Here is a 14388-nt window from a genome sequence, read left to right as displayed (position 1 = left end):
GACTTTGGAAAATATGGTCCACAGAGAGTCGTCTTTTTATGACTGTGAAAAATTTTGACAGTGATTCAGTTTTGATCCATGCATGTCCGCAGTGTATGACTGTGTGAAAAATTTTGACAGTGATTCAGTTTTGATCCATGCATGCCCGCAGTGTGTGTGTGTGTGTGTGTGTGTGTGGGCAAAGTGACAAACCTCAATTTTATCCTCTCTGTCTTCACAGATGGGAATCCTCTTCCTCTTCTGTCCCCTGGTTCTCTGTGAAACAAAGCAATGTTTTACAACCAGCTCCATTCTTTGACTACTTCTGAGGAGACAGTTTAACATCGAGGAATCCGAGTATTTCTGCCTCTGTATGGACACAGATTATGAGGCTTAGCTCTACTGGGATCTTTCTAATGTGACTCTGGAAACTAAAGCAGAAATGGGCTCTGGTTACATTCTATCTGCAATAGAGAAACCATTCCGCTGACCCATCCAGGATTCTAGAAACAGGACCTCTTTCCACAGGACTGTGTCCAGAAAATGAAGGGGGTTCGGGGGGGATCAGCATCTCTTCCTTGGTAGCAGGAAGTAGGAAGCCTGCTGGGTGGATATAAAAGGGGAATTAAAACTGTCAACATATTTAAACAGATTCTGAAAACAATTCCATCTGCCGCCTTTGGCTCACAATCACTCGACAGATGGAGAGCTTATTATTAAGAATGCTAACTGTAAGAACGCTGCCAATTGGCACCTCCTGTCCTGTACCATGACGGCTGGCGATGGCAGCAGATGAAAATGCCTGATGTGACTAATTTCTCCATTAAAGTTATGTCTGTTAAAGTCATTATTATTAGAGTAAAATCGGAGTGCGGAGAAGAATTTGGTGGCTGGTTCAGGTCAGGTGAAAAACACACAGGCACACAGTTCAAACAGGCAAAAGCCTTCTTTTCATAAAAGACATCACTGCACACAATGAGACAAATTAACAACAGAGCAGAGGAAGAGGTAGCAACTACACACGTTAAACTAATCCTCCAACTTTCCCACTGATTACCAGAATATGTTCAGACGAAATGCTTTGCTGTGGTAGCAAGTGCTACTCGAGTCGCCGCCTTTAAGTAAGACTTAAAATAAAGAAAGAAAATCAGGTCAGGGAACAAATGCTGCTGCCATACCTCACCACATCCACCAGGGATGTCCCCTGTGGACAGACAGCAGGGAGTGAAAATTATATCACACTATTTCAGGGTGAGATCTTTGTCCAGCAACAACATAAATGGCTGCACACTCATCACAGATACACACTTACACAAAAGTAAAACAGAAGCAACAAAAAGAAAACAAATGTAATGACACACTCATCCTTCATAAAGTCCATTGGACTGCCACAAAAAAATTGTGTGAGGTAAAGAAGAATGCTTCTGTTAAAAACTCAAACATGAGCAGACGAAAGAAACAACCGAGCTGTGTGCCTTTAAAGTACCCGACTTCCAACGTGCACATGTGTAGGTGTCCTCCCCCACGGAGCCACAGTGACCAAGAACGGAAAAGAAATGTAGCATTCTAAATGCTATTGTGTGTACATGCCATAAAACAACACATTTCCATCGTTTGATTAAGTTATGAGCATGACATACCTTTGGCAGCACATACCTGAGCATAACCCAGCATGGATGTGCCTCAGTTCTGAGGAACTGGGCCACTGTAAGGTGACTCCCATATACAGATGAGGACAAAATTATTAGCCCCCCCCCCCCCCCCCCCCGCCCCCCCGAAATTTAATCTTCAAAATTTTTCCAGGGCTTTTTTAAGAGCAAGGAATTTTCAACATAGTTGAACATTTCTAAACATCCTAGTTGTATGTAGTTTGAATGCTTACATAATAATGCTTACAAACAAAAAACCAAAAACAACCAATGTCAAAATTATTAGCCCTCATGATGCTAACTGCCAACTGTGTATCCTTTTGCTGAATAACAGCGTGTAGTAATTTTAGTTTTCAACAAGTCTCAGACATGTCTCTTGAGGAATTCCTGGCCATTCTTCTTTGGCAAATCTGTCAACAGGTAGGAGAACTCCAGGTCATTTCTTCGTTCCACCAACCATCGTCTCCCAGGTATTGTAGTTCTGCCACTCATCTAAGCTCATGTCATCCTGGTATGAATCACACACTGGACATTCACTGTCAGAAGACATATTTTGGTGGCCCTCTATGTCTGCAGACTGCAGAGCTCTTGTTTTGTCCTGTTCCAATTTGTGCAAGGAGTAAATCATCTCACCAACCACCAATCGTTTCCTTCGCCCACTTCTAATCTTGCATCATCCCTGGTCACACATGTTTGGATTTTTTTTTTACCGGTCTTCCACCCTAAAATGGACACAGTGATCCTCACCATCATCATCATCATTTCTCTGGGCCCCTCCCCAATCGGACCGGGAGTGACATGTTTAGCTGCATGTTCTCCCTGAATTGCTGGCTGCCTGAGTGGTGTCCAAAAAATGAGGTGGGCTTCATAGATAATTGGCAAAGCTTCTGGGGAAAACCTGGTCTTGTTAGGAGAGACGGCATCCATCCCACTTTGGATGGAGCAGCTCTCATTTCTAGAAATCTGGCCAATTTTCTTAAATACTCCAAACCGTGACTATCCAGGGTTGGGACCAGGAAGCAGAGTTGTAGTCTTACACACCTCTCTGCAGCTTCTCTCCCCCCTTCCAATCCCCTCATTACCCCATCCCTGTAGAGACGGTGCCTGCTCCCAGACCACCAACAACCAGCAAAAATCTATTTAAGCATAAAAATTCAAAAAGAAAAAATAATATAGCACCTTCAACTGCACCACAGACTAAAACAGTTAAATGTGGTCTATTAAACATTAGGTCTCTCTCTTCTAAGTCCCTGTTGGTAAATGATATAATAATTGATCAACATATTGATTTATTCTGCCTTACAGAAACCTGGTTACAGCAGGATGAATATGTTAGTTTAAATGAGTCAACACCCCCGAGTCACACTAACTGTCAGAATGCTCGTAGCACGGGCCGGGGCGGAGGATTAGCAGCAATCTTCCATTCCAGCTTATTAATTAATCAAAAACCCAGACAGAGCTTTAATTCATTTGAAAGCTTGACTCTTAGTCTTGTCCATCCAAATTGGAAGTCCCCAAAACCAGTTTTATTTGATATTATCTATCGTCCACCTGGTCGTTACTGTGAGTTTCTCTGTGAATTTTCAGACCTTTTGTCTGACTTAGTGCTTAGCTCAGATAAGATAATTATAGTGGGCGATTTTAACATCCACACAGATGCTGAGAATGACAGCCTCAACACTGCATTTAATCTATTATTAGACTCAATTGGCTTTGCTCAAAATGTAAATGAGTCCACCCACCACTTTAATCATATCTTAGATTTTGTTCTGACTTATGGTATGGAAATAGAAGACTTAACAGTATTCCCTGAAAACTCCCTTCTGTCTGATCATTTCTTAATAACATTTACATTTACTCTGATGGACTACCCAGCAGTGGGGAATAAGTTTCATTACACTAGAAGTCTTTCAGAAAGCGCTGTAACTAGGTTTAAGGATATGATTCCTTCTTTATGTTCTCTAATGCCATATAACAACACAGTGCAGAGTAGCTACCTAAACTCTGTAAGTGAGATAGAGTATCTCGTCAATAGTTTTACATCCTCATTGAAGACAACTTTGGATGCTGTAGCTCCTCTGAAAAAGAGAGCTTTAAATCAGAAGTGCCTGACTCCGTGGTATAACTCACAAACTCGTAGCTTAAAGCAGATAACCCGTAAGTTGGAGAGGAAATGGCGTCTCACTAATTTAGAAGATCTTCACTTAGCCTGGAAAAAGAGTCTGTTGCTCTATAAAAAAGCCCTCCGTAAAGCTAGGACATCTTTCTACTCATCACTAATTGAAGAAAATAAGAACAACCCCAGGTTTCTTTTCAGCACTGTAGCCAGGCTGACAAAGAGTCAGAGCTCTATTGAGCTGAGTATTCCATTAACTTTAACTAGTAATGACTTCATGACTTTCTTTGCTAACAAAATTTTAACTATTAGAGAAAAAATTACTCATAACCATCCCAAAGATGTATCGTTATCTTTGGCTGCTTTCAGTGATGCCGGTATTTGGTTAGACTCTTTCTCTCCGATTGTTCTGTCTGAGTTATTTTCATTAGTTACTTCATCCAAACCATCAACATGTTTATTAGACCCCATTCCTACCAGGCTGCTCAAGGAAGCCCTACCATTATTTAATGCTTTGATCTTAAATATGATCAATCTATCTTTGTTAGTTGGCTATGTACCACAGGCTTTTAAGGTGGCAGTAATTAAACCATTACTTAAAAAGCCATGACTTGACCCAGCTATCTTAGCTAATTATAGGCCAATCTCCAACCTTCCTTTCCTCTCAAAAATTCTTGAAAGGGTAGTTGTAAAACAGCTAACTGATCATCTGCAGAGGAATGGTCTATTTGAAGAGTTTCAGTCAGGTTTTAGAATTCATCATAGTACAGAAACAGCATTAGTGAAGGTTACAAATGATCTTCTTATGGCCTCGGACAGTGGACTCATCTCTGTGCTTGTTCTGTTAGATCTCAGTGCTGCTTTTGATACTGTTGACCATAAAATTGTATTACAGAGATAAGAACATGCCATAGGTATTAAAGGCACTGCGCTGCAGTGGTTTGAATCATATTTGTCTAATAGATTACAATTTGTTCATGTAAATGGGGAATCTTCTTCACAGACTAAAGTTAATTATGGAGTTCCACAAGGTTCTGTGCTAGGACCAATTTTATTCACTTTATACATGCTTCCCTTAGGCAGTATTATTAGACGGTATTGTTTAAATTTTCATTGTTACGCAGATGATATCCAGCTTTATCTATCCATAAAGCCAGAGGACACACACCAATTAGCTAAACTGCAGGATTGTCTTACAGACATAAGGACATGGATGACCTCTAATTTCCTGCTTTTAAACTCAGATAAAACTGAAGTTATTGTACTTGGCCCCACAAATCTTAGAAACATGGTGTCTAATCAGATCCTTACTCTGGAAGGCATTACCCTGACCTCTAGTAATACTGTGAGAAATCTTGGAGTCATTTTTGATCAGGATATGTCATTCAAAGCGCATATTAATCAAATATGTAGGACTGCTTTTTTGCATTTACGCAATATCTCTAAAATTAGAAAGGTCTTGTCTCAGAGTGATGCTGAAAAACTAATTCATGCATTTATTTCCTCTAGGCTGGACTATTGTAATTCATTATTATCAGGTTGTCCTAAAAGTTCCCTGAAAAGCCTTCAGTTAATTCAAAATGCTGCAGCTAGAGTACTAACGGGGACTAGAAGGAGAGAGCATATCTCACCCATATTGGCCTCTCTTCATTGGCTTCCTGTTAACTCTAGAATAGAATTTAAAATTCTTCTTACTTATAAGGTTTTGAATAATCAGGTCCCATCTTATCTTAGGGACCTCGTAGTACCATATCACCCCAATAGAGCGCTTCGCTCTCAGACTGCAGGCTTACTTGTAGTTCCTAGGGTTTGTAAGAGTAGAATGGGAGGCAGAGCCTTCAGCTTTCAGGCTCCTCTCCTGTGGAACCAGCTCCCAATTCAGATCAGGGAGACAGACACCCTCTCTACTTTTAAGATTAGGCTTAAAACTTTCCTTTTTGCTAAAGCTTATAGTTAGGGCTGGATCAGGTGACCCTGAACCATCCCTTAGTTATGCTGCTACAGACGTAGACTGCTGGGGGGTTCCCACGATGCACTGTTTCTTTCTCTTTTGCTCTGTATGCACCACTCTGCATTTAATCATTAGTGATCGATCTCTGCTCCCCTCCACAGCATGTCTTTTTCCTGGTTCTCTCCCTCAGCCCCAACCAGTCCCAGCAGAAGACTGCCCCTCCCTGAGCCTGGTTCTGCTGGAGGTTTCTTCCTGTTAAAAGGGAGTTTTTCCTTCCCACTGTAGCCAAGTGCTTGCTCACAGGGGGTCGTTTTGACCGTTGGGGTTTTACATAATTATTGTATGGCCTTGCCTTACAATATAAGGCGCCTTGGGGCAACTGTTTGTTGTGATTTGGCGCTATATAAAAAAAAAATTGATTGAATTGATTGATCAACCGATTCTCTACGGCTAAACATTATGTCCCCCTCTCTTTTTGTTCCCCTCCGCCTGAAAGACTGCTGACTTCCTAGTCCACCACGTCCTCTGTCTGCATGGCATCCCTGTGGACACTGTCTCTGATCATGGTCCCTAGTTCACAACTCGGGTATGGATGGCGTTTTGTCACCCTCTCCTCTGGTTTCCATCCACAGTACAATGGCCAGGCGGAACGGGTTACCCAGGAGCTGGAGTCTGCACCCTGTTGTGCCACTGCCAGGGACCTTGCAGCAAGCATTTTCCTTCAATCGAGTATGCCCACAACTTCCAAGTGAGAACGTCTGCTGGCCTAACCCCTTTTGAATGCTCTCTAGGCTACCAACCCCAATTATTCCCGGACCAAGAGGAGGAGTTGGTAGTGTCGTCGGTCCAGGAGCACTTCCAGCATTGCCACAAGGTCTGGAATGCTGCTCATTCCACCTTGCTCAGCTCAAGGGACCAGGCTCATTTCCATGCAGACCGCTATCGGACGCCAGCCCCACTCTATCGTCCTGGGTAGGAGGTGTGGTTGTCCTCGAATGACATTCTGCTGCAGGTGGCATCTCGCAAGCTGGCACCATGGTTTGTGGGACCATTTGTGGTGCATCCATCCGATATTCCATGTCACCTGCTTGCAGTCGGTCCTGGACCAGTCAGTCGTGCTCTCTGCCCGATCCCCCTCCTCCCACCCGGCTCATGAATGGCCAACCAGCCCGTAATGTGTGGCGCCTGCTGGATGTGTGCCATTGGGGGTCAGGGTTTCCAGTATCTGGTGGACTGGGGGTTATGAGCCTGAGGAGTGCTCCTGGATGTCCCGCTACCTCATCCTGGACCCTGCTCTTGTCCAGGACTTCCATTGGGCCCATCCAAACAGGCTAGGTGGGTTACCTGGGGGCTCTCAAGGGGAGGGTAATGTTGTAGTCTGGGGAATTGGTCTGGCTCGTTTTTGTTGTTTCCCCTTCCTTCCTACGTTTTCTGATCATCATCTACACTTATGGTTGCAGCACAGGTGCACCAATCAGCAGCATCCTACTTAAGCCTGAGCTTAACAGGAGGAGGCCATCAGATCTTTCAGTCACTGGAAGTGGTAAAACTGACCTCAAGTGTAGTTATACCTAACCACCTTGCTCGTTTTTTTTTTGCCCTGTTTGATTATTCTAATTTTTGTGTGTTTGTCTTTTTGTGCAGTCCACAGCCATAACCAGCTCCACTGGCCCACCTGGCTTCCCGCACCTGCAACCCCTCCTCCAGCGTCTTCACCACTTGGTCTCCACCCCATCACATCATCAGCACAATCACAATAAACTGTTATTTATCATTTCCTGCTTCAGTGCAATTGAGTCAGTTTCAGTTCTCGGTCTGTGCTCAACTCTAATGCTGCCATAACAGGAGGACTCTTAATGGTTACTCTCGAATACAACTCTCCAATCACGTGTATTATGAACAATAAACACTCTACGGGCACAGGCTGTTGTGATTGTTGTTACTAGCTGACTAGTATCATTTTAATTTTGTTTTTTTGTTTGTTTTTTTTGCAAAAGCAAAAACTCACTTGATTCTAAAAGAAGATATCATAAGCATTACAAAAAAATTAAGGTGCCATTTTTTCTTCACATTCCAGGGGTCCGAAATCCAAGATGGCATCCAAAATGGCCTCAGTGTAGCAATATATGCTAATACACAACATATAATTACAAACAAAGTATCTAAATATACAGTTGTATGTAAAAGTTTGGGCACCCTGATCATTTTCCTTTATAATTCTTTGATTGTTTGGATCAACAATTTCAGTTAAATATATCATATAGCAAACAATGATATTTGAGAAGTGAAATGAAGTTTATAGGATTTACAGAAAGTGTGCAATAATACTTGAAACAAAATTAGGCAGGTGCATAAATTTGGGCACCCCAAAAGAAAAAAATACATCAATTTAGTAGATCCTCCTTTTGCAGAAATAACAGCCTTTAAATGGTTCCTATAGCTTCCAATGAGTCTGGATTCTGGTTTAAGGTATTTTGGACCATTCTTCTTTACAAAACATCTCCAGTTCAGTCAGGTTTGTTGGTTTCCGAGCATGGACAGCCCCTTAAAAATCACACCCCAGATTTTCAATAATATTCAGGTCTGGGGACGGAGACGGCCATTCCAGAATGTTGTACTTGTTCCTCTGCATAAATGCCTTAGTAGACAGAAAAGCATACACAAATTTTTATTTCATGACAAATGAGCCTACACTAGACAGCGAACCACTGTTGGCTGACCCTTGCCTCATAATTTGTTTTCAGGAGGAATAATTCCTAGTAGTTATTAGATTTCTCACATTTACACTTGTGCTGCTGTCTTGTTTAGTATTGGTCATCAGTCAAGCAAAAATTCGATACTAGATGCTTTTCCATTCCAGATTTATGCACACATTTCAGATTGTTTCCACTGAGTTTTTGAATGCTGCTGTGAGATTTTCTCCTCTCACGATGAATATTTATTATATGACTACAACGGTACAAGTGCTTTGATTACCTGATTTCCGGTCTGATATTTTTCCATATCAGACCATTACCATGACAAACGACCCAGATTGCGTATCAGATTTGCGACTTTGTTTACAATTTTCACGCGCAAAATAAAACAAAAAGCAAACAAAAAACAAAAAATGGAGGATTTAACAGCAAATGAGCTTGACGTGGACACGCAAAATTCATTCTAAAAAGATGAAAACACATCTCCGAACAGTCAAGAACAGATTGAAAACATCATTACATACCAGAAAGCTAACAACACAATTAGAAATACCAAGTTGGACATGAACACACTCCATAAATATCTAAACAGCATTGGAAAAAAAACACACACACACACACACACAGATTGAAAGCTTACCAGCTAATGACCAGACCATCTGTTAGCAAGTTCTTCATGGAGGTGAAGAAAAGGAACAGGTCTGACTACGAGACCAACATAGTCAGCGCCTTTCATATTCGGGCGATACCAGAAGTTTGCATGTCTATACACACACACACACAGACATACATATATATATATATATATATATATATATATATATATTAGGCCTGGGAAACGTTAACGCGCTAACGTTAACTACTGGTGGTTGGCTCTCACTGCGGTATTGTATCACTTCCTGTTCCGGAGCACAGCAGTGTTTTGCTGTATCTGTTAGCTGTTTAATCTGCGCAGTTAGATTGATCTAGTTACCTAGATAACGATTTGCTTCACAGTGTTATCTGTGCCTTAACTAAAGCACTCTGCTGAATCACCTCTAAATTATTTACACGTTATTCACTTTGCGTGTTTTTAGGAATCCGCTAGCTTAGCGCAGCTACTAGCTCTTAGCCGGTTTAGCATGGCGGCTTCTCCTGTCTCTCCTGCACTTTTCTGCTCTGGGTGTGAAATGTTTAGTTATTCCTCGGCCTCCTTTAGTAGTAATGGTACTTGTAATGAGTGTAGCTTATTCGTTGCTTTGGAGGCCAGGCTGGGCGAATTGGAGACTCGGCTCCGCACCGTGGAAAATTCTACAGCTAGCCAGGCCCCTGTAGTCGGTGCGGACCAAGGTAGCTTAGCCGCCGTTAGTTTCCCTCTGGCAGATCCCGAGCAGCCGGGAAAGCAGGCCGACTGGGTGACTGTGAGGAGGAAGCGTAGTTCTAAACAGAAGCCCCGTGTACACCGCCAACCCGTTCACATTTCTAACCGTTTTTCCCCACTCGACGACACACCCACCGAGGAACAAACTCTGGTTATTGGCGACTCTGTTTTGAGAAATGTGAAGTTAGCGACACCAGCAACCATAGTCAATTGTCTTCCGGGGGCCAGAGCAGGCGACATTGAAGGAAATTTGAAACTGCTGGCTAAGGCTAAGTGTAAATTTGGTAAGATTGTAATTCACGGCGGCAGTAATGACACCCGGTTACGCCAATCGGAGGTCACTAAAATTAACATTGAATCGATGTGTAACTTTGCAAAAACAATGTCGGACTCTGTAGTTTTCTCTGGGCCCCTCCCCAATCGGACCGGGAGTGACATGTTTAGCCGCATGTTCTCCTTGAATTGCTGGCTGTCTGAGTGGTGTCCAAAAAATGAGGTGGGCTTCATAGATAATTGGCAAAGCTTCTGGGGAAAACCTGGTCTTGTTAGGAGAGACAGCATCCATCCCACTTTGGATGGAGCAGCTCTCATTTCTAGAAATCTGGCCAATTTTCTTAAATCCTACAAACTGTGACTATCCAGGGTTGGGACCAGGAAGCAGAGTTGTAGTCTTACACACCTCTCTGCAGCTTCTCTCCCCCTACCATCCCCTCATTACCCCATCCCCGTAGAGACGGTGCCTGCTCCCAGACCACCAATAACCAGCAAAAATCTATTTAAGCATAAAAGTTCAAAAAGAAAAAATAATATAGCACCTTCAACTGCACCACAGACTAAAACAGTTAAATGTGGTCTATTAAACATTAGGTCTCTCTCTTCTAAGTCCCTGTTAGTAAATGATATAATAATTGATCAACATATTGATTTATTCTGCCTTACAGAAACCTGGTTACAGCAGGATGAATATGTTAGTTTAAATGAGTCAACACCCCAGAGTCACACTAACGCTCGTAGCACTGGCCGAGGCGGAGGATTAGCAGCAATCTTCCATTCCAGCTTATTAATTAATCAAAAACCCAGACAGAGCTTTAATTCATTTGAAAGCTTGACTCTTAGTCTTGTCCATCCAAATTGGAAGTCCCAAAAAACAGTTTTATTTGTTGTTATCTATCATCCACCTGGTCGTTACTGTGAGTTTCTCTGTGAATTTTCAGAACTTTTGTCTGACTTAGTGCTTAGCTCAGATAAGATAATTATAGTGGGCGATTTTAACATCCACACAGATGCTGAGAATGACAGCCTCAACACTGCATTTAATCTATTATTAGACTCAATTGGCTTTGCTCAAAATGTAAATGAGTCCACCCACCACTTTAATCATATCTTAGATCTTGTTCTGACTTATGGTATGGAAATTGAAGACTTAACAGTATTCCCTGAAAACTCCCTTCTGTCTGATCATTTCTTAATAACATTTACATTTACTCTGATGGACTACCCAGCAGTGGGGAATAAGTTTCATTACACTAGAAGTCTTTCAGAAAGCACTGTAACTAGGTTTAAGGATATGTTTCCTTCTTTATGTTCCCTAATGCCATATACCAACACAGTGCAGAGTAGCTACCTAAACTCTGTAAGTGAGATAGAGTATCTCGTCAATAGTTTTACATCCTCATTGAAGACAACTTTGGATGCTGTAGCTCCTCTGAAAAAGAGAGCTTTAAATCAGAAGTGCCTGACTCCGTGGTATAACTCACAAACTCGCATCTTAAAGCAGATAACCCGTAAGTTGGAGAGGAAATGGCGTCTCACTAATTTAGAAGATCTTCACTTAGCCTGGAAAAAGAGTCTGTTGCTCTATAAAAAAGCCCTCCGTAAACCTAGGACATCTTACTACTCATCACTAATTGAAGAAAATAAGAACAACCCCATGTTTCTTTTCAGCACTGTAGCCAGGCTGACAAAGAGTCAGAGCTCTATTGAGCCGAGTATTCCTTTAACTTTAACTAGTAATGACTTCATGACTTTCTTTGCTAATAAAATTTTAACTATTAGAGAAAAAATTACTCATAACCATCCCAAAGACGTATCGTTATCTTTGGCTGCTTTCAGTGATGCCGGTATTTGGTTAGACTCTTTCTCTCAGATTGTTCTGTCTGAGTTATTTTCATTAGTTACTTCATCCAAACCAACAACATGTCTATTGGACCCCATTCCTACCAGGCTGCTCAAGGAAGCCCTACCATTATTTAATGCTTCGATCTTAAATATGATCAATCTATCTTTATTAGTTGGCTATGTACCACAGGCTTTTAAGGTGGTAGTAATTAAACCATTACTTAAAAAGCCATCACTTGACCCAGCTATCTTAGCTAATTATAGGCCAATCTCCAACCTTCCTTTTCTCTCAAAAATTCTTGAAAGGGTAGTTGTAAAACAGCTAACTGATCATCTGCAGAGGAATGGTCTATTTGAAGAGTTTCAGTCAGGTTTTAGAAAGCCTTCAGTTAATTAAAAATGCTGCAGCTAGAGTACTGACAGGGACTAGAAGGAGAGAGCATATTTCACCCATATTGGCCTCTCTTCATTGGCTTCCTGTTAATTCTAGAATAGAATTTAAAATTCCTCTTCTTACTTATAAGGTTTTGAATAATCAGGTCGCATCTTATCTTAGGGACCTCATAGTACCATATCACCCCAATAGAGTGCAGGCTTACTTGTAGTTCCTAGGGTTTGTAAGAGTAGAATGGGAGGCAGAGCCTTCAGCTTTCAGGCTCCTCTCCTGTTGAACCAGCTCCCAATTCGGATCAGGGAGACAGACACCCTCTCTACTTTTAAGATTAGGCTTAAAACTTTCCTTTTTTCTAAAGCTTATAGTTAGGGCTGGATCAGGTGACCCTGAACCATCCCTTAGTTATGCTGCTATAGACTTAGACTGCTGGGGGGTTCCCATAATGCACTGAGTGTTTCTTTCTCTTTTTGCTCTGTATGCACCACTCTGCATTTAATCATTAGTGATTGATCTCTGCTCCCCTCCACAGCATGTCTTTTTCCTGGTTCTCTCCCTCAGCCCCAACCAGTCCCAGCAGAAGACTGCCCCTCCCTGAGCCTGGTTCTGCTGGAGGTTTCTTCCTGTTAAAAGGGAGTTTTTCCTTCCCACTGTCGCCAAGTGCTTGCTCACAGGAGGTCGTTTTGACCTTTGGGGTTTTTACGTAATTATTGTATGGCCTTGCCTTACAATATAAAGCGCCTTGGGGCAACTGTTTGTTGTGATTTGGCGCTATATAAATAAAATTGAATTGAATTAACGTTGCGTTAATTATTGAGGTCATTATCGCTGACAATTTTGTTCCTCCCCTTAACGCTGCATGTTTTTTTTTGTTTTTTTTTTAGCCTTTTATGACTGTTGCTCGTTGCCTTTTATTTTGACAGCGTCAGTCGGGGGCGAGCTTATGCTGCTGCTTCCTGCTGATAGCTGAGTTCACACAGAAAATGACAAGGATCGAGAAAAGTAGAGGCTATGCAATGCACAACAAAACAAAATGCAGAAAGACGTCGAACTTTTGAATGGACATTTTCGGTACAAAGTTCTACAGGATCAGGCCCAGATCCAGACCGGTTTAGACCGATGCAGCTGCATCGGTCAAATTTTTTTTTTACGCATCGTTCGTCATCGGTTAAAAAAAAAAAAATCTGGAATAATCTCGAATAGCCGAACGTGTCCACACGGTGAACACAGCTTTTCGGTGGTTTTCATGTCAACCTATAGTCCGTAAATGATACGGATTTTTCCGAGTTTCATAGTCATACGGACATACAAGTAAAGTCGGATATTCAGGGTTTGGTCTGTAATAAACTATTTCTGCAGCGCGGCTCCACTTTGAAACCATGAACCATTGAAGCAATGCTTCGATCCAGTAGCTCGTTGGTTCTTTGATTCACTGCTCTTCAGAAACGGCAAGCCGATTCTTAACCCCTCACAAAGCCATTAAAATATCGTCAGTCACTTTTGTGTGGATTAAAGTCACTAACTGGGACTCTTGTCTTGTTGCTGTCAAGAAACGAGAATCGTCCTCCGTTCCGTTCACACAGCTCGAAACGCTGCACGGCTGAGACAGTCTGGTCGGAATTAATAACTTCAAAGTGAATCGCCGCTTTAAATAAAATGACACCTCTTTCCAAATGTAATACAGACAAGAAACTACAATCGACTAAAACTTTTTTTTCCTCCCAAAATGAAACGTGCTGTATTTTCTTTTCAAATTACATCCTGAAGTGAAGCACAGCAAGTGTAAGCTCAGCTCAGATATATGGAAACACATTCATGCCAATAATGTCTGAAAGGAAATGCTTTTGACAAAAACTACAGATTTTGTTTATGCCTCAACAAAAATATAAACGCAACACTTTTGGTTTTGCTCCCATTTTGTATGAGATGAACTCAAAGATCTAAAACTTTTTCCACATACACAATATCACCATTTCCCTCAAATACTGTTCATAAACCAGTCTAAATCTGTGATAGTGAGCACTTCTCCTTTGCTGAGATAATCCATCCCACCTCACAGGTGTGCCATACCAAGATGCTGATTAGACACCATGATTAGTGCACAGGTGTGCCTTAGACTGCCCACAAT

At 41.8% G+C, this 14388-nt stretch overlaps 1 protein-coding gene across 3 annotated transcripts in view; it reads right to left on the bottom strand.

The window, feature by feature from the left end:
- phf14 (PHD finger protein 14) overlaps nt 1-14388 on the bottom strand; it is a 340053-nt gene that overhangs the window by 181444 nt on the left and 144221 nt on the right. For all 3 annotated transcript variants that reach the window (XM_034160315.1, XM_034160316.1, XM_034160317.1), the window contains exon 15: nt 193-255. In XM_034160315.1, the coding sequence (XP_034016206.1) occupies nt 193-255 (63 nt within the window). The remainder of the gene's footprint in view (nt 1-192; nt 256-14388) is intronic.

This window comes from Thalassophryne amazonica, chromosome 20 (genome assembly GCF_902500255.1).
Source record: "Thalassophryne amazonica chromosome 20, fThaAma1.1, whole genome shotgun sequence".
Lineage (NCBI taxonomy): Eukaryota > Metazoa > Chordata > Actinopteri > Batrachoidiformes > Batrachoididae > Thalassophryne > Thalassophryne amazonica.
This window is presented reverse-complemented; position numbering and strand designations above follow the sequence as displayed.